We start from the raw sequence: 19,327 nt of genomic DNA on the forward strand, positions 1-19,327 counted from the left end.
GATTATTCTCATATTTTCTTCATGTAGAAATTATCCAAACTGCACGCAATAAAGGATGTTTTGAATTAAGAGATTCCTTTTTATGTTCTTATGTTAAAGGATGTTCACATATACTATCTCTTCTACAGTAGTGTGAGATGTGCATGGATGTACAGTGCCGTACACTCACAGTAAGAACAACCATAGACTTCCACTCTCAAGCCGATCCTCCCCTCCTCGTTCCACTCAAGTGGGACGATGCGGATGTAGCGTGTTATGATTGCATGCTGCAGATCATGGCGGACCACACTCTCGCTGTTGGAGTTGCCTGAAAATGCCTTGGAAAGCAAACAGAACCTTTAGGTTCCACATTTTGAAGCCAATTACTGTTCATGGGGAGCATTTTAGATGGTGCGTGATAGAATTAAAAGTGCCATAATAACGAAATAATAAAACCGAATCATAATGTGGACCAGTAAGTAATATGCTGTTCATTTGTCTGATGTGAGTTTGATAGGCTATACCTAGGAATTCCTATAGGGGCGCACAGGGCTTCCCAGCGCACTCGTTACAAGCGACTTGAAGCTGAAGCTGTGTGATATATTTCTATATTTCCCCCTTTCAGGTATGAATGTGATTTTGAATATATTTGTTAATGTAAGAATGTTACTGTGTGTTAATTAGTCAGCAGCAAAGATGTTTAAAACATTAAATGTGTTATTTGTATGTTTAGACCACGTCAAAATTTGCCGTTTTTCTAGCTAGTGTAACGGCTGTCCTCTCTCTCTTCATAAGAAGAGGTGGAGTAGTGAGGGAACCAAGGCGCAGCGGGTTGTGAACACATAATATTTATTAAAGACAAGACGAAAACGAACTATACTTGATAATGATACAAAATAACAAAACGAAAGTAGACAGACCTGAACGACGAACATACATAAACACGAGAACGCACGAACAGGGAAAAATAGCCTACATGAAATGAACAAACCGTAACAGTCCCGTGTGGTACGAACAGACATACGGACACAGGAGACAATCACCCACAACGAACACTGTGACAACGCCTACCTAAATATGACTCTTAATTAGAGGAACGCCAAACACCTGCCTCTAATTAAGAGCCATACCAGGCAACCCAAAACCAACACAGAAACAGAAAACATAGAATCACCCACCACCACGCTAAGACCAAGCGGCAAAGGGAAACTAAACAGAGTAAGGGACAGGAGAGAAAGGATTTCTGGACATGGGAGCAAATAATGAATGGAGAAGGTCCCTGGGCTAAGGCAGGAGAAAATCGCCGTCCCAAAGCTGAGCTGGAGGCACGGAGGAGAGCAGAGGCTACCGGGGAGAGGAACCGGAGCTATGAGGGAACGCGTCTGGCACGGAAGCCAAAAAAGCCCGTAAGTAATTCCCAAAAATTTCTTGGGGGGGGGCTAGGAGATAGTGGGCCAAGGGCAGGTAGGAGACCTGCGCCCACTTCCCAGGCTTACCGTGGAGAGCGGGAGTACGGGCAGGCGCCGTGTTACGCAGTAGAGCGCACGGTGTCTCCTGTACGAGTGCATAGCCCGGTGCGGGTTATTCCACCTCCCCGCACTGGGAGGGCTAGATTGGGTATTGAGCCAGGTGTCATGAGGCCGGCTCAACGCGTCTGGTCTCCAGTGCGTCTCCTCGGGCCGGCATACATGGCACCGGCCTTACGCATGGTTTCTCCGGTTCGCCTACATAGGCCGGTGCGGGTTATTCCACCTCCCCGCACTGGTCGGGCAACCGGGAGCATTCAACCAGGTAAGGTTGGGCAAGCTCAATGCTCAAGAGTGCCAGTACGCCTCCACGGTCCGGTATTTCCGGCACCACCTCCCCGCCCCAGCCTAGTACCTACAGTGTCTACACTACGCACTAGGCTACCAGTGCGTATCCTGAGCCCTGTTCCTCCTCCACGCACTCTCCCTGTAGTGCGTGTATCTAGCCCGGTGCCTCCAGTTCCGGCCCCACGCACTAAGCTACCAGTGCGTCTCCAGAGCCCTGTACACACTGTTTCTTCTCCCCCTACTAATCCTGATGTGCTTGCCCTCAGCCCGGTGTCACCAGTGCCGGTACCTCGCACCAGGTATAGAGTGGGCTTTGAGAGTCCAGTGTGCCCTGTTCCTGCTCCCCGCACTAGTATGAAGGTGCGTGTCCTTAGCCCGGTGCCTCCAGTTCCGGCACCACGCACCAGGTCTACAGTGCGCATTATCCGGCCAGAGCCATCCGTCTCCCCAGCGCCATCTGAGCCATCCGTCTCACCAGCGCCATCTGAGCCATCCGTCTACCCAGCGCCATCTGAGCCATCCGTCTCCCCAGCGCCATCTGAGCCATCCGTCTCCCCAGCGCCGTCTGAGCCATCCGTCTGCAATGAGCCTGCAAAGCCGCCCGTCTGCCATGAGCCTGCAAAGCCGCCCGTCTGCCATGAGCCTACAGAGCCGTCCGCCAGACAGGAGCCGCTAGAGCCGTCCGCCAGACAGGAGCCGCTAGAGCCGTCCGCCAGACAGGAGCCGCTAGAGCCGCCCGTCAGACAGGATCTGCCAGAGCCGCCAACCAGACAGGATCTGCCAGAGCCGCCAACCAGACAGGATCTGCCAGAGCCGTCAGCGAGCCATGAGCAGCCAGAGCCGTCAGAGAGCCATGAGCAGCCAGAGCCGTCAGAGAGCCATGAGCGTCGAGAGCCGTCAGCCTGCCATGAGCGTCGAGAGCCGTCAGCCTGCCATGAGCGTCGAGAGCCGTCAGCCTGCCATGAGCGTCGAGAGCCGTCAGCCTGCCATGAGCGTCGAGAGCCGTCAGCCTGCCATGAGCGTCGAGAGCCGTCAGCCAGCCATGAGCATCGAGATTCGTCAGTCAGCCATGAGCTGCCCTTCAGCCTGAAAAGGCTGGATACCCAGAACTGCCCATCAGTCCAGAGCTGTCTCTCTGTCCGGAGCTGCCTTTCAGTCCGGAGTTGCCCCTCTATCCTAATCTCCCTCTCTATCTTCATCTATCTCTATATTCTTATCTATCCCTCTTTCTTGATTTATCTCTCTGTCCCGGGGTTGTCCCTATTAGATATGTTGTTAAGGGAATTTTGTGGGGGTCAAAAGAGGGTGGACATTCTTGGAGGGAGGAAGTTAGGATGGATTATGGTGGGGTGGGAACCGCGCCCCGAGCCTGAACCACCACCGTGGTTAGATGCCCACCCAGACCCTCCCCTAGATTTTGTGCTGGTGCGTCCGGAGTTCGCACCTTGTGGGGGGGGTACTGTCACGTTCCTGACCTATTTATGTTAGTTTTTGTGTGTTAGTTGGTCAGGACGTGAGGTTGGGTGGGCATTCTATGTTTTCTGTTTCTGTGTTGGTTTTGGGTTGCCTGGTATGGCTCTTAATTAGAGGCAGGTGTTTGGCGTTCCTCTAATTAAGAGTCATATTTAGGTAGGCGTTGTCACAGTGTTCGTTGTGGGTGATTGTCTCCTGTGTCCGTATGTCTGTTCGTACCACATGGGACTGTAGCGTTTGTTTGTTTCGTTTCGTTGTCGTCTGTTTTCCTGTACGTAAGTTTATGTTTAGTTATGTAAGTTTATGTTCAGGTTGCGTCAACGTCGTTTTGTTATTTTGTAGTTTGGAAAGTGTTTTGTTTCGTTTCGGGTGCCATCATAATTTATAATAAAGATGGCTTATTTCCCTGAGCCTGCGTTTTGGTCTGAGGATCCTTCTCTCCTCACCTCATCCGAGGATGAGGAGAGCGACAGCCATTACAGCTAGCTTGCTAGAAGGCTGCTCACTTACACGAGGTGACTTCGTGATCAGAGCGTGCCCAAGAGAGACCGAGCACAGCTCCTGTGTGTGTGGTTGGTGAATGGGAACAATGGAAAACTTTCGGAAAATGTGAATGTTGTTGTAATCTAAAGCACTAAATATGAATTAATTCAAGGTTATACATGTTTTTGTTATTAGGAGGAGTTTGCATGCTGATAGGAATTAATCCATACAGTATCTAATAAATATAGGAACAGTATATACAAGGATAATCAATGGTGATAATAAATAGTGGAATACGTGATGCTTTCAGTGTCAATTTAAAGAGCGATAATAGAGGATTAATCAAGCCATTGCAATGTATAAATGAGACAATATTGGTTTATTGAACAATTGTAACAGTTATCTAATTTAAAGAGAATATATTTTGTGCATTTGTAAAAAAAATATATATATTGTACCTATGTAAATGGTTAATGATTTTATATGAAAAATACTAATTACAAGTGACTTGAAGCTGAAGCTACATCTCTGTGTGATTTATTTCTATATTTCCCCCTTTCAGGGGTATAACAGGTGCACAACCAAAAAGTTTGTAGTCCTAAAAACCGGAAATGAGTTACATCTGGTTCGTTCAGCAATTGCTATGGGGAAAATTAATGGGGAAAGTATAGGGTTTTGGGATAAATGTCGAAAAAAGGTCTGAGATGAACACAGGCTTAGGAGATATTATATGTTTTGTTCTATGAGGTAATATCAGTCAGTTAACATGACCTTCATTAATTATGAAGCCTTTTATGTGCTTTTTTTATTACATACAGTAAACGCTTAAAGATTTACAAAAAGTGAGTCAGCTGATGAAGATTATCTCATAGAACAAAATGTATAAGATCTCCTAAACCTGTGTTCACCACAGACCTTATTTTCGGCATTTATACAATAACCCTACAACAACATTTTCCCATAGGATTTGTTCAACAAACCATGGCGTTAGTGCCTACAAAAATATGCCATTACTATTGCTCTCTTTGGGCTATAATTATATGAACAAAGTACAGACATTTAGAAATGATTGCTGATTAAGTAAGCATTTCTGATACACGTATGACAACTAACACACTCACCCATATGTTGCCATCTTGCCGATACGGTCTCCAGTTCCTTCCTGTATCACTGTAGAGGAGTCTGTACTGGGTTGTCCAATCAGAGCTGCTGTACCGGCCCTGTGTGGCAATGAAGGTGACTTGCTTCCTAGTGCCCAGGTCCACCTGCAGCCACTGGTAACGGTCAGTGTCCCCCGGAGACCAGCCTCCAGCACCTGGAGATGAGAGAAACAATCAAACCAGCAACCGTTAGTATCCTCTGCTTCTATGTGGCAAAACATATGTGAGTGAAATGAATGAGACTGCAGCTTAAAATAATCATAAAATAAAAATATTTAGATGTTAAGCTTTCATTCTGAATTCTTTTAGTTAATACCTCCTCTCCTGTTGAGCTTTGCGTATCCAGCCCCATATCCACCGGAGTACACTGAGGAGCTGGTAAAAGCTGTGTGAGAGAGTGGTGTGGCCAACACTTCATCACATTTCCCTGGAGGGCAACACAAAACACAAGATACAGACAATGGAGGAATGAGTCATCGTCCCATAAAATGACACTTCAGTGTGTTTTAACAATGTATTTGATTAAGTTTTCTTTTCTTCCTTACAATTGTATTTTACGTTACTGCTCCTTACCATAGACAGGTTTTTGGAGAGAATAGCACATGTGACGTCTCTTACCATTCACATCCTTTTCTATAGCAGGCCCGTGGTGGTAATGACTGGAAGCAAAGGCCATTCAATATAAGTACAATATGAATACTGGCAAGGCCAATTTCTGTCTGGTTTGGTTATTATTGAACACATCAATAGCAATACATGAATAGCTTTGAAAAATAAATCAAACGTTCAGCCTGTCATGTTCCTGGTAGACACACTCAATCTTGATGAATAACTTTCCAAAGATCAAATCAAAATCAAATCAAATGTTATTAGTCACATGCGCCAAATACAAAAGCTGTAGACATTAAAGTGAAATGCTTACTTACGAGCCCCTAACCAACAATGCAGTTAAAAAAAATACGGATAAGAATAAGAAATAACAGTAACAAGTAATTAAAGAGCAGCAGTAAAATAACAATAGCGAGACTATATACAGGGGTTACCGGTACAGAGTCAATGTGTGGGGGGCACCGGTTAGTTGAGGTAATATGTACATGTAGGTAGAGTTATTAAAGTGACTATGCATAGATGATAACAACAGAGAGTAGCAGCGGTGTAAAGGGGGGGGGGGCAATGCAATAGTCTGGGTAGCAAATTGATTAGGTGTTCAGGAGTCTTATGGCTTGGGGTTAGAAGCTGTTTAGAATCCTCTTGCACCTGGACGTGGCGCTCCGGTACCACTTGCCATGCGGTAGCAGAGAGAACAGTCTGTGACTATGGTGGCTGGAGTCTTTGAAAATGTTTAAGGCCTTCCTCTGACACCGCCTGGAATAGAGGTCCTGGATGGCAGGAAGCTTGGCCCCAGTGATGTACTGGGGAATTTCATAATTCCTTTATGTACTCATTAATTAAAATCAATCTGTCTATTTATAAGAATTTGTAAGATACTTATTAACATAAAATAGACAGGATACAGTCTTATTAAAATTAGATAATAGTATTTATTCTCGGAGCACGCTCCCATTTAACCATGAACAACAGTTTATATACAAGATATGACGTCATTGGTTACAGAATAAATCTCCTCCTCTTGACCAAGATAAAACAGGTTCAAAAGTTCATTCCAACTCCCCAGCGCACACACATGACACACAATATCATTTATTCTCCTGAAGGCTCACTATAATTTATTACCACTTTAGCAGACAACTCAAGATAATGGAAGACCTAAAAAGTTACTCACTGCCTTATCTAAACATCTCAGGGCTAAGTTGGGTCAGTTCAACCATAGTTTAACGACCCTTTTTGCTTACTTTATAACCCACAGCACAAATCTCCAACTAAGTTGGAATGGTGTTTTTATCCTCATTGTTCATACTACCTAATCCCTTCCTTATGAATTAACATTATTAATCAGATATAATAATAATACCGTGCAGAGTTCAATTAGTTATAGTTTTATCTAAATGTAGACATAGTTTTAGTTATTATTCATAAAATTCCTAACACGTACGCACTACCCTCTGTAATACCTTGCGGTCGGAGGCCGAGCAGTTGCCATACCAGGCAGTGATGCAATCAGTCAGGATGCTCTCGATGGTGCAGCTGTAGAACCGTTTGAGGATCTGAGGACCTATGCCAAATCTTTTCAGTCTCCTGAGGGGGAATAGGTTTTGTTGCCCCCTCTTCACGACTGACTTGGTGTGCTTGAACCATGTTAGTTTGTTGGAGATGTGGACACCAACTTAAAGCTCTCAACCTGCTACACTGCAGCCCCATTGATAAGAATGGGGGCATGCTCGGTCCTCTTTTTCCTGCAGTCCACAATCATCTCCTTTGTCTTGATCACGTTGAGGGAGAGGTCGTTGTCCTGACACCACACGGCCAGGTCTCTAATATAGGCTGTCCCTAAAGGCTGTATCGTCGTTGTCGGTGATCAGGCCTACCACTATTGTGTCATCGGAAAACTTAATGATGGTGTTGGAGTCGTGCCTGGCCGTGGAGTCATGAGTGAACAGTGAGTACAGGAGGGGACAGAACACGCACCCCTGAGGGGCTCCCGTGTTGAGGATCAGCGTGGCGGATGTGTTGTTACCTACCCTTACCACCTGGGGGCGGCCTGTCAGGAAGTCCAGGATCCAGTTGCAGAGGGGGGTGTTTAGTCTCAGGGTCCTTAGCTTATTGATGAGTTTTGAGGGCACTATGGTGTTGTTCGCTGAGCTGTAGTCAATGAATAGCATTCTCGTATAGCTGTTTATTTTGTCCAGGTGGGAAAGGGCAGTGTGGAGTGCAATAGAGATTGCATCATCTGTGGATCTGTTGGGGCGCTATGTAAATTGAAGTGGGTCTAGGGTTTCTGGGATAATGATGTTGATGTGAACCATGACCAGCCTTTCGAGGCACTTCATTGCTACAGACGTGAGTGCTATGGGTCAGTAGTCATTTAGGAGGGTCGCTTTAGTGTTCATGGGCACAGGGACTATGGTGGTCTGCTTGAAACATGTAGGTATTACAGACTCAGTCAGGGACAGGTTGAACATGTCAACGAAGACACTTGTCAGTTGGTTAGCGCATGCTCGCAGTACACGTCCTGGTAATCCGTCTGGCCCTGCAGCCTTGTGAATTTTGACCTGTTTAAAGGTCTTACTCACATCGGCTGCGGATAGCGTGATCACACAGTCTTCCAGAACAGCTGGTGCTCTCATGCATGTTTCAGTGTTATTTGCCTCGAAGCGAGCATAGAAGTAGTTTAGCTCGTCTGGTAGGCTCGTGTCACTGGGCAGCTCTCGGCTGTGCTTCCCTTTGTAGTCTGTAATGGTTTGCAAGCCCTGCCACATCCGACGAGCATCAAAGCCGGTGTAGTACGATTCGATCTTAGTCCTGTATTGACGCTTTGCCTGTTTGATGGTTTGTCAGAAGGCATAGCAGGATTTCTTATAAGCTTCCGGGTTAGAGTCCCGCTCCTTGAAAGTGGCAGCTCTAGCCTTTAGCTCAGTGTGGATGTTGCCTGTAATCCATGGCTTCTGGTTGGGGTATGTACATACAGTCACTGTGGGGACGACGTCATCAATGCACTTATTGATGAAGCCAGTGACTGATGTGGTGTACTCCTCAATGCCATCGGAAGAATCCCGGAACATATTCCAGGCTGTGCCAACAAAACAGTCCTGTAGCTTAGCATCTGCTTATCTAACCACTTTTTTATTGACCTAGTCACTGGTGCTTCCTACTTTAATTTTAGCTTGAAAGCAGGAATCAGGAGGATATAATTGTGGTCAGATTTGCCAAATGGAGGGCGAGGGAGAGCTTTGTATGCGTCTCTGTATGTGAGGTAAATGTGGTACAGTTTTTTCCCTCTGGTTCCACATTTAACATGCTGGTAGAAATTTGGTAAAACGGATTTAAGTTTCCCTGCATTAAAGTCCCCGGCTACTAGGAGCGCCGCCTCTGGGTGAGGGTTTTCTTGTTTGCTTATGGCAGAATACAGCTCATTCAATACTGTCTTAGTGCCAGCCTCTGACTGTGGTGGTATGTAAACAGCTACGAAAAATACAGATGAAAACTCTCTAGGTAGGTAGTGTGTGTCACTCCCTGACCTTAGAGAACCGTTTTATGTCTCTATTTTGGTTTGGTCAGGGTGTGAGTTGGGGTGGGTATTCTATGTTCTATTATTTGTATTTCTATGTTTTGGCCGGGTAGGGTTCTCAATCAGGGACAGCTGTCTATCGTTGTCTCTGATTGAGAACCATACTTAGCTAGCCCTTTTTCCCACCTGTCTGTGTGGGAGGTTGACTTTGTTTATGGCACTTAGCCTTTAGCTTCACGGTTTGTTTTGTAGTGTTTATTGTTTTGTTCGGCGTCTTTTCATAATAATAAAGAAAATGTACGCTCACCACGCTGCACCTTGGTCCAGTTCTTTCAACGGCCGTGACAGTGTGGTCTATAGTTTATCATGAGATACTCTACCTCAGGCGAGCAATAGCTCGAGACTTCCTTAGATATCGTGCACCAGCTGTTATTTACAAAAATACATAGCCCGCCGCCCCTTGTCTTACCAGACGCCGCTGTTCTATCCTGCCGGTGCAGCGTATAACCAGCCAGCTTAATGTTGATAGTGTCGTCATTCAGCCACGTCTCCTTGAAGCATAATATATTACAGTTTTGAATGTCCCGTTGGTAGTTTAATCTTCCGCGTAGGTCATCTATTTTATTGTCCAAAGATTGCACGTTTGCTAGCAGAATGTTAGGAAGTGGGGGTTTATTCAATCGCCTACGAGTTCTCAGAAGGCAGCCCGCCTTTTTCTCTGCCCCAACTTCACGCAAATCACGGGGATCTGGGGCTGTTCCCAAGAAAGCAGTATATCGTTCGTGTCGGCCTCGTCAGACTTGTTAAAGGAAAAAAAGGATTCTGCCAGTCCGTGGTGAGTAATCGCAGTCCTGATGTCCAGAAGTTATTTTTGGTCATAAGAGACGGTAGCGGCAACATTATGTACAAAATAAGTAAAAAATAAGTTACAAACAACGCAAATAAAGTGGGCCAAGAAACACAAGATGACGTCATCACGCAGCATACATAATCAGAGCATGCAACAGAACATTGTACTGTCTACACTTGGTTTGTTGTTAATATTAAATATTTTTCATTAAATTGATTTTTGTTGCTAAGGATTCCACGACGCGGTTATCCTTTACGTCTGGGACTGCAAGTTTGTGTTCCATTTTTTGCGTGGATTCCGGGAGTGCTAGCTGGCTGTACTACAGACACCTGTCGTCGTCGTGAGAAAGACTCATTGTTATCTTTTCGTAAAACAACTGGTTGCAGTAAAGAGACAACCTGGATACTAAGGAGATCCTGAGGGAAATCGACGAGTACCAACAGCTTTACGCTATGGGGGAACAACATACTCCCATCATGGAAAGATCCGACTACCTCACAAAATAACTTTAACCCCCACAAAAAAGATAAACAGATTAATCTACAGACACGGACAATTTACTTACCGTTGAAGTAGAGGCTAGTGCTCTGGCTGGAATCGATGCAACACTGGAAAGGTTGTGTGAGGAGGTAGCAGGGCTGAGGGGGAGTTTTGAGTTTAGCCAGAGTGAAATTCTCATTCTCCAAGCAGAGAACAAGGCACTCACAGCCAAGGTAAAAATCAACGATTCCAACATGGATTGTATACTCAAGAAAAACAGGACTTTAAGAAGTCGCTACTAGACATACAAAGTCGTAGCATGCGTGATTTTTCTTTTCTTCTGTGATTCCTGAGGACGCATCCAATAATACAGAGGGCGCGATCAGAGAATTCATGCAATCCGCCTTGAAACTTCGTATAGAGACTGTAAACAAGGTGGCTTTCTACTGAGTACACACACTTGGAGCTCGGAGCGACAAGACCAAGGGTCCCCAACCGATCATCGCAAAATTTGAACACTACCAACAAAAGGAGCTGATCAAAAGCAGGGGAAGGGAGCTTAAAGGAAGGGACCGAATTCGGTCTCAATCACCAATTTCCAAGGGAGATAAACGAACATCATAGGAGACTGTGTCCGGTACAAAGGCAACAGAGGGAGAAGGTTAAGTGTGCCTTTCTCAATGTGGACAAACTCATTATAGATGGATAGCTATTCTGAGACAGCTACATAACACCATCGCTGTACTAAATTCTACAGGGACTTCAGGTTACAAAAAAAAGAAAGTATGGGAACTATAAAAATATCTGAACACTATGAAGTGGATATGAACACACACGTACACAATTACATGCTCGCTTACACATATGGACTTATACATACACACACACACCTGATCTCGTAATCTTCTCTCACTCTCTCTTTCTCTCTTTTCTCTTCTCTTCTCTCACTCTCTCTCTATTGTCGAGAACTGTTTTATAATTTAATATGTTTCTTGTTTGTCTATCTTTTTTATGTATTTGTCTACAAGTTTATATATGTTTAAACAAGCAAGGGGAAGATATCAGAATAGTGGCATTGGGGAATAATAACATATTGTACGGAATACATTTGTACTGTAGTGAAGCCGTCTCTAGAGTAATGCAAGGTCTCTTTCATGATCATGTGAAACGGCAATTGCTATGGAAATGCTGGGATGTGTTTTTCAATGATGTTAAAGGTAATTATGATGCAACTATGACGGTGATACGATATGGATTACAATTATCATCATGAATATTAAGGCTATACGCACTACATGTTACACACATAGACACTCAACCATGCAAATTGGCAGAGTAATTATTTATTTGGACAGCACACATTATAGTCTTACTCTTATACAGACATCGTACACACTCTCACTAAATCACATCCAATATCATACTCATCAACCTACTCAGATTTACTACACACATAATATCTTGTCTCAATGTTCTAACATCTGTGGTATTGGCTCACAGGCAAACAGGCAAGTGAATAAAACAAATATTGCTCAAACCTATTTCTTGAATTTTAAATCAGACATTTGAAAGCTCTAATTTTGACCGTCATAATACCTCTGATGGCAGTAACTTTACAAGCACTAATTATGGTCAATTTAGACTGAGAATAGTATCTAGTTATGGTAAGGGGTCAAATAAGTATAGCCAGTTATAATTGTAACGGTTTAGCGGATTATTAAAAAAGATCAGTCTTTACGTGGCTAAAAGAAAAGGAATTTAACATACTGTTTTCATGAAACTCACTCTACATCCTTAGATGAAGTTACGTGGAAAAAGGAATGGGGTGATTAATGTGTGATGATATTAATTAACAATAATTTCGATCTGAATGTGCAAATAGTCAGGAATGATTCGTAAGGATCTTTTTGAATATGAAAGTGAACAAAAAAAAGATTTGGCTCATTAATCTATATGGTCCAAATCAGGATGATCCATACTTCTTCTAAAACATTTATACAAGTTTACTGAACTTACAGGCAACAAATTATCATATCATTATGGTAGGAGACTATAACACAGTGTTAAGTACCTCAATGGACAGTAAAGGTAATCACTTTACAAACTATCATCACAGTGCCCTTAAGGAATTCACAAATATTATGGACACATTAGAAATAGTGGATATTTGGAGACTAAAAAACCCCAACCTAGTGAGATATACATGGAGGAGACTTAATCAAGATAGTCGTCTTGACTACCTTCGTGCCTCTTCTCTCTTGCATCAAATGTTTAAAAAGTTTTAATAGGAGACAGAATGCGATCGGATCATCATCTAATTGGCATTCACATAACTCTTATAGAGTTTCCAAGTGGACGGCGATATTGGACATTTTATCAAAGTTTACTGGAGGACAACTTATTTTTAACTAAGACAAAATAATTTATAACTGAATTTTTCCAGTATAATATAGGTTCAGGAAATCCCCTTATTGTTTGGGATACCTTTAAATGTACCTTCAGAGGCCATTCAATTCAATATTCATCAATAATAAAAAAGCAGTTTCTGGCTAAATAGACAAGACTAACAAGGGAAATCCATGAACTAATAGTACAGGTAGATAGCAATAAAAACGATACTACAGAGATGCAAAATAAGTTAGAGGAAAAACAAAAAGAACTTGAGGAACTTATTCAAGAATGATCTAATGTAATCTATTACAAAAATAAATCAAACTGGATGGAATATGGAGAAAAATGCACAAAATTCTTCCTGAATCTCCAATACAGGAACGATAACAAAAGCATTTGCAGAAACTCTTCACTGTAGACGGATTCATCAATGATTCTCCAAATTATATTTTAAAAGAGGAAGCTAAATATTTTAGGCAGATGTTCTCCTTTCCATCTTATCCTCTCCCACCGAATGAAGATCTCAGGTTCAGGAATGGCTGAAAATGCATAGCATTGATCTAAAATTGACCCTAGAAATAGTACTGTTATAAAATCTCGAGAGACCGGGTCAGTCAATTACTAATATTCTAATACTCTAAGTAAAAGTATTTATCTTCAACTCACAATCTGTGGATTCTGTGATGTTTAACGTACAATTTCAATCTATCTAGATAGATTGAAATTGTACGTTAAACATCACAGCATAGTTGAAAGATATGTTACGTAGAAATCCGAAGAGGGTAGCCAGCAGAGATAGGTGGGATGGGCTGTGTCACGATCGTCGTAAGGATTGGACCAAGGTGCAGCGTGGTAGGCGTACATTTATTTTATTTAAATGAACACCGAACAAAAACAACAAAATACTGAACGAAACGTGAAGCTACTGGTGTGCACCCAGGCAACTATCTGTAGACAAGATCCCACGAAACACAAAGGGGAAATGGCTGCCTAAATATGATCCCCAATCAGAGACAACGATAAACAGCTGTCTCTGATTGGAAACCATACCAGGCCAACATAAACCATTAAACACCTAGATGACCCACCCAAGTCACTATCATGCCCCAACCAACAGAGAATAAACAGCTCTCTATGGTCAGGGCGTGACAGGCTGAGGGAAGCTGAGGGTTGGGATGTGGAATTGGAGACAAGTGGGAGTGGAGTTGCTGTGCGGGAGATGATGGTCAAAGATAAAAGTAAAAAATAAAGTCACAGTAAAACAGATTTAAAAGTAAGTTTGAATGACACTGATGGGCAGTGTTTTTACAGCTAATGCCGGTTTGCCTGAGGCTGATGCCGTGCAGGTGTTTGAACATGTGCATATATACACACTATCATTCTAATAAACGCATACAGGAACACACACATACATGTAATAGTGCCGGACATGCACACAAACATATACAAATGGCATTGCTGTTATGATGTTAGTTGTCCTTGATGTCCTTTAAAAAAAAAAAAAAAAGTCCATTGTTGTTTGCTGCTTTCTTCTGTCTTTTTCTTTTTTTCTCTTTAGTTCATTCTGTTGGTTGTTGGTGCATTGGGTGTTCTTGGGGGTGGGGAATGGAATTCATTTTATTTTTTATTTAAATTTTTCTTCTTGGGGGGACTGTGGGAGGGGTCTCAAATGGTTGAGGGACAGCGATTGGGGAACTGTGGGGGGATCTTGGAGGGTTCGGGTTCACGTTTTTTGGCCTGGTGGGAGATCTGTCAACGTGCCCTTGACCAGGGCATTGACCCTGGATGCTTCTGTGTGTCGCTCTGAATGGGAGTCTGTTGGATGACTGGTATGGTGTAGTTGTTGATCGGCTTCACCGCAAGTATATTGTATGTTTCGGATATTCCATAAAATAAAAAATTAAATATATATTTTTTTAAACAATGCAAATAAACAAACAAAAAACACAATCTGTTGGGGGCACGTAAAACGTCTGCCTTCTTCTCAGGCGCCATCTTATTGTCTAAGAGACTAACAGACTCCTAGCGTAACTTTTGCTAATGGCTCAATCTTGCTTGGCTACAGAGGTCAACGGTTAGAATTCGGGGCTGCATTTCAAAACTCACTGCACACTCTCTACAATCTCATTAACTACAGGCCTCCAAATCAACATGCACCATGCACTCATGTTTAATTGGAGCTGCAGAGGTCAACATAATTTCCAAAAGTTAATTATCACTCTTGAATCTGTAGCCATAAGCCAGATACATTTTATAGACTTCAAAAGCAACGTTATAGACTTAAGGAAAGGTTACACTGCTCATTCACTAACAAACTATGACATGTAGATTCAGATTTTAGCGATGTAGCTACCTCCTACCAAATTTGTTATAGAAAAACTATCTGTATAACTCCGCTGTCTACATTCCTGAGGTTTCCCTAAACACCAAACCAACTGCTTGGTAAATAATGCGAGAATAGTGTCAATATTAAATTGACTTGGATAAAAGGCTTTGCGTGATGTAGTGCATACAAAATTTACTTTTTCGCTTAATTTTTCATATACCAAATAAAAATCTAAAGTTCAATATGTTTCCATTGCATGGAAATTACACACGGCTGAAATGCGGTCCCTCTCAGTCACAAAAACTGTTGCGTTTACAGCAGATGTGTCTGGTTTAGGCGTGTGCACTCTAGCCAGCAGATACAGTGCGTGTATAGCAGATACAGTGCGTGTATAGCTGATACAGTGCGTGTATAGCAGATACAGTGCGGGTATAGCAGATACAGTGCGTGTATAGCAGATACAGTGCGGGTAGGCTGTGCGAGTAGGGTAGTCTACATGATGAGAATATTTTTATTTGTCAAAAGGCAGTCAAGCGGGGGATCACGTGACCCCTGAACGAGATGGCCGCATGAACTAGGAGCTCCGCACAAGTAGTTTCCAATTCCTAATCTTACCTCCACTTCAAGTTTAAACTCATTTAGCTTTAGTCAAAAAGTCATGGCGGCTACAAAAGGCGACACTACAGGTGACATTTTTACCCGGACTCGAGCACTAGCGACGGAAAAAGCCTCCAAGAAGCAGCTAGCTTCAGAAAAAGCTAGCGCCATTAGCCAGGAGCAAGAGGACCCGTTCCCCCCCGAGGCCCAACGAAGGCCAACCTCGCACTCTGTCGAAGACATCTTTTCTGAGCTGAGATCCCAACGTACAGAACTCAACACTAAACTAGATGCCATTAACGCTCAGCTCAGTGCGATAGGGGGCAAGGTGACAATCCTGGAAAATGCTTTGCCTGACATAAACAACAAGATAACCATAAACGCGGGGCGCCTGGACGAGGCAGAGGGGCGAATCCTATCCACGGAAAACTTATTGACAGACGCCATGGAAACAATAGCATATGCTAAAAAAAAAATAGAGCAGCTGGAAGAGAAAACAGAGGACCTGGAAAACAGGGGGCGAAGGAATAATTGTGTTCTATTAAATCTGGGCGAAAAAGAAGAGGGAAACATGCCACTGATCCGCTACCTGCAAGACAAACTTCCCGAGTGGCTCCACCTGTCCACCGACAGACCCATAGAACTCGAGAGAGCTCACCGAGCACTGAGGCCCCCACCAGCAGCCAGACAACCACCGCGCCCAATCACCATACGTTTCTTGAGATTCACCGACAAGGAACGAGTCCTACAGGTGGCGAAAACCAACACCATTACAGTGGGAAACGCCAAACTCATCTTACTACAGGACCTGTCAGCTGGAATACGCCGAAAGCGCCGAGAATTTGACGAGGTGAAGAAATACTCCATTGACCGAGGCATCTTTAGGGGATTCAAATACCCAAACGAGCTCAGGATTCTTTACCAAGGAGCCCTGCGACACTTCAAAACTCCCGAAGAGGCAAAACGTTTTTTGAAAGACAACCCCGGTCAATGAGAAATGGACCAATGACTAAATGCGATTACTATTATTACTAAAGGAGGTAAGACAACATATAGCCGATATCCAAAGACCCACCCGCCCTGCTAAATGTCATTATAGCCGTCTAATCTATATTTATGTTCCTTTAGCTGAGAGGGATAGGCTCCATATTATAACCTAGGCCTACTATATGTAGGCTGGGCTATTGATTTTATTTTCTCCCATTTTTAATGTGGTCTGGACGGGGGCTACGTTGTCATTTACCCAATGCGGGGCGGAGAGGATGAGGCATTTCTTTGGTGGGGAGGGGGAGACGTTGTGCGTTGCTAACTGTTCCCGTTTTTTTGTTGTTGTTGTTGTTGGAACACAGAATTGTGACTGAGCGGGGAGGTAATAGATCCAACGGGATATGTCGAGTTGTTTGGGAACTCGGCTGGGGTGTTCAGAGACTGTTATTTTATGTAAACCATTTATTTTCCTTTTATGTGAACGCAGCTGTAACTACTATCCACCTTTACCCAGAGATGACTTGCACTAAAGTTCGATTACTGTTCGATGACGATGACTAGTACCTTAAATCTATTGACATGGAACTGCCATGGTCTAGGTCATGCAATAAAACGGAAAAAGATACTATGTGCTCTAAAAAAGGAAAAAGCAGACATCGCGCTATTGCAAGAGACACACCTCTGTGATGCTGAACATGCCAAACTCCGCAGAGCTTGGGTGGGACAGGTGTATTTCTCATCTTTCAAATCCAACAGTAGAGGCACAGCCATACTTATCCATAAGAATGTTCCATTCATAATTGACAAAAACATATCTGATCCGGAGGGGAGATTTATTTTGATAACTGGGTCACTGTATGGGCAACCAATTACTCTCTTAAACATATACGCCCCTAACACAGATACTCCTGCTTTTATGTCGAAAATGATAACCCTGTTCAATGAGCATTGTGTTTCCTTTGGAGTGTTGGCCGGAGATTTTAATTGTACCCTGAACCCAACCCTAGACAAATCATCTCAAGTCCCCACCACAAATCCTAGATCTGCAAAGATGTTGAACTCTCTTACTAAAGAGATGGGACTGATAGATATCTGGAGAGAGACTAATAGCTCATCTATGGACTATACATACTACTCTAATGTCCATAACACCTACTCCCGTATAGATTACATTTTTATCCCAAAGAGTTTCATAAATTCAGCCACGTGTAGAATCGGACCCATAGCGCTTTCGGATCACGCCTTTGTCCACCTCCGCTTTGACCTCTGCAAAAACATCCCGAGGTCAAAGAGCTGGAAATTCAACACCTCCATGCTATCAAACGAAGCATTCCATACATTGGTAACTACATGGATAGACAACTACACACAAGACAACAAAGATTCTCCTGTTTCTCCGGCCACAATGTGGGACGCTGCTAAAGCCACACTAAGAGGTCATCTAATTGCATATGCTTCCTCTAAGAAAAAAGCAATGGAAGCACACAGGCTAGATCTGGAGAGGGAGCTGGAACGCTGTGAAAAAGTACATAAACAATCCACAGACAGCACCTCCTGGAGTCAACTTAAAGCAGCCAAAGCCAAACTGAATTTGGACTATACTCGGGAGATTTAAAAAAAAGTTTTCTTTACTAAACAGAAATACCATGAGTATAGCAATAGGCCTAGTAGATTGCTTGCTTATCAATTAAAAAAAGAGCAGTCAGAGCGTACAATTATGGCTATCCGAACAGCAGAGGACGAGGTCACATATGACCCAAAAAAGATCAATTTAACTTTTCATGATTTTTACTGCAAACTATATACCTCTGAGAGAAAACACACGGAAGCAGAACTCCACTCCTTCCTAGAGGGAATCTCGCTACCTAAACTATCAGAGACTGACCAAGAAGATCTCAACTCCCCCTTCACTCCTGAGGAGATCCTGGAGGCAATTACCTCCATGCCACCTAACAAGTCCCCAGGCCCAGATGGATTCCCCAGAGAGTTCTACAAAGCTTTTTGGCCCCAGCTTAGCCCTATTTTCATGCCAATGCTGGAGGATTTTTGTAAAAACGGAGTTCTCCCAGACTCAATGCGCACAGCTCGCATTACAGTGTTGCTCAAAAAAGACAAGGACCCCCTATCCTGCTCCTCCTTCCGGCCCATAAGCTTGTTGGATTTCGACTACAAAATAATTACCAAATTGCTGGCCAAAAGACTAAACACTCTTCTTCCCAAAATAATAAAAGCGGACCAAACTGGATTTATTAGAGACAGATACTCTTCTGATAACATTCGCCGTCTTTTTGATATTATTGATCAAGTAAACGCACAGAAGACCCCTGTCCTGCTGGCTTCACTGGATGCTGAGAAGGCAATCGACAGGATGGAGTGGAGCTTTTTGTTCTCAGTCTTAGAAAAGTTCAATATGGGCCCAAACTTTATTAAATGGATCAAATCACTATACTCTCATCCAAATGCCATGGTGACTACTAACGGACTGAACTCTGACAGATTCCCTTTGGGACGGGGCACAAGACAAGGGTGCTCGCTATCCCCCCTGCTCTACTTGTTGGGGGCGGAGCCTCTGGCAGAGTTGATAAGGAGCAATCCAAGTATTACAGGTGTTCCTGCAGGCGGCCTGCAGCACAAGATTTCGCTTTACGCGGATGATGTCTT

At 43.5% G+C, this 19,327-nt stretch overlaps 1 protein-coding gene across 2 annotated transcripts in view; it reads right to left on the reverse strand.

Annotated features, from left to right (window-relative positions):
- LOC139550725 (contactin-associated protein-like 2) overlaps positions 1–19,327 on the reverse strand; it is a 96,554-nt gene that overhangs the window by 59,155 nt on the left and 18,072 nt on the right. For both annotated transcript variants that reach the window (XM_071361823.1, XM_071361822.1), the window contains exons 2-4: positions 5,226–5,336; positions 4,871–5,064; positions 170–317 (exon numbers count right to left, since the gene is read on the reverse strand). In XM_071361823.1, coding sequence (XP_071217924.1) covers positions 170–317; positions 4,871–5,064; positions 5,226–5,336 — 453 coding nt within the window. The remainder of the gene's footprint in view (positions 1–169; positions 318–4,870; positions 5,065–5,225; positions 5,337–19,327) is intronic.

Source organism: Salvelinus alpinus, chromosome 23, assembly GCF_045679555.1.
Source record: "Salvelinus alpinus chromosome 23, SLU_Salpinus.1, whole genome shotgun sequence".
Taxonomy (NCBI): Eukaryota; Metazoa; Chordata; class Actinopteri; order Salmoniformes; family Salmonidae; genus Salvelinus; species Salvelinus alpinus.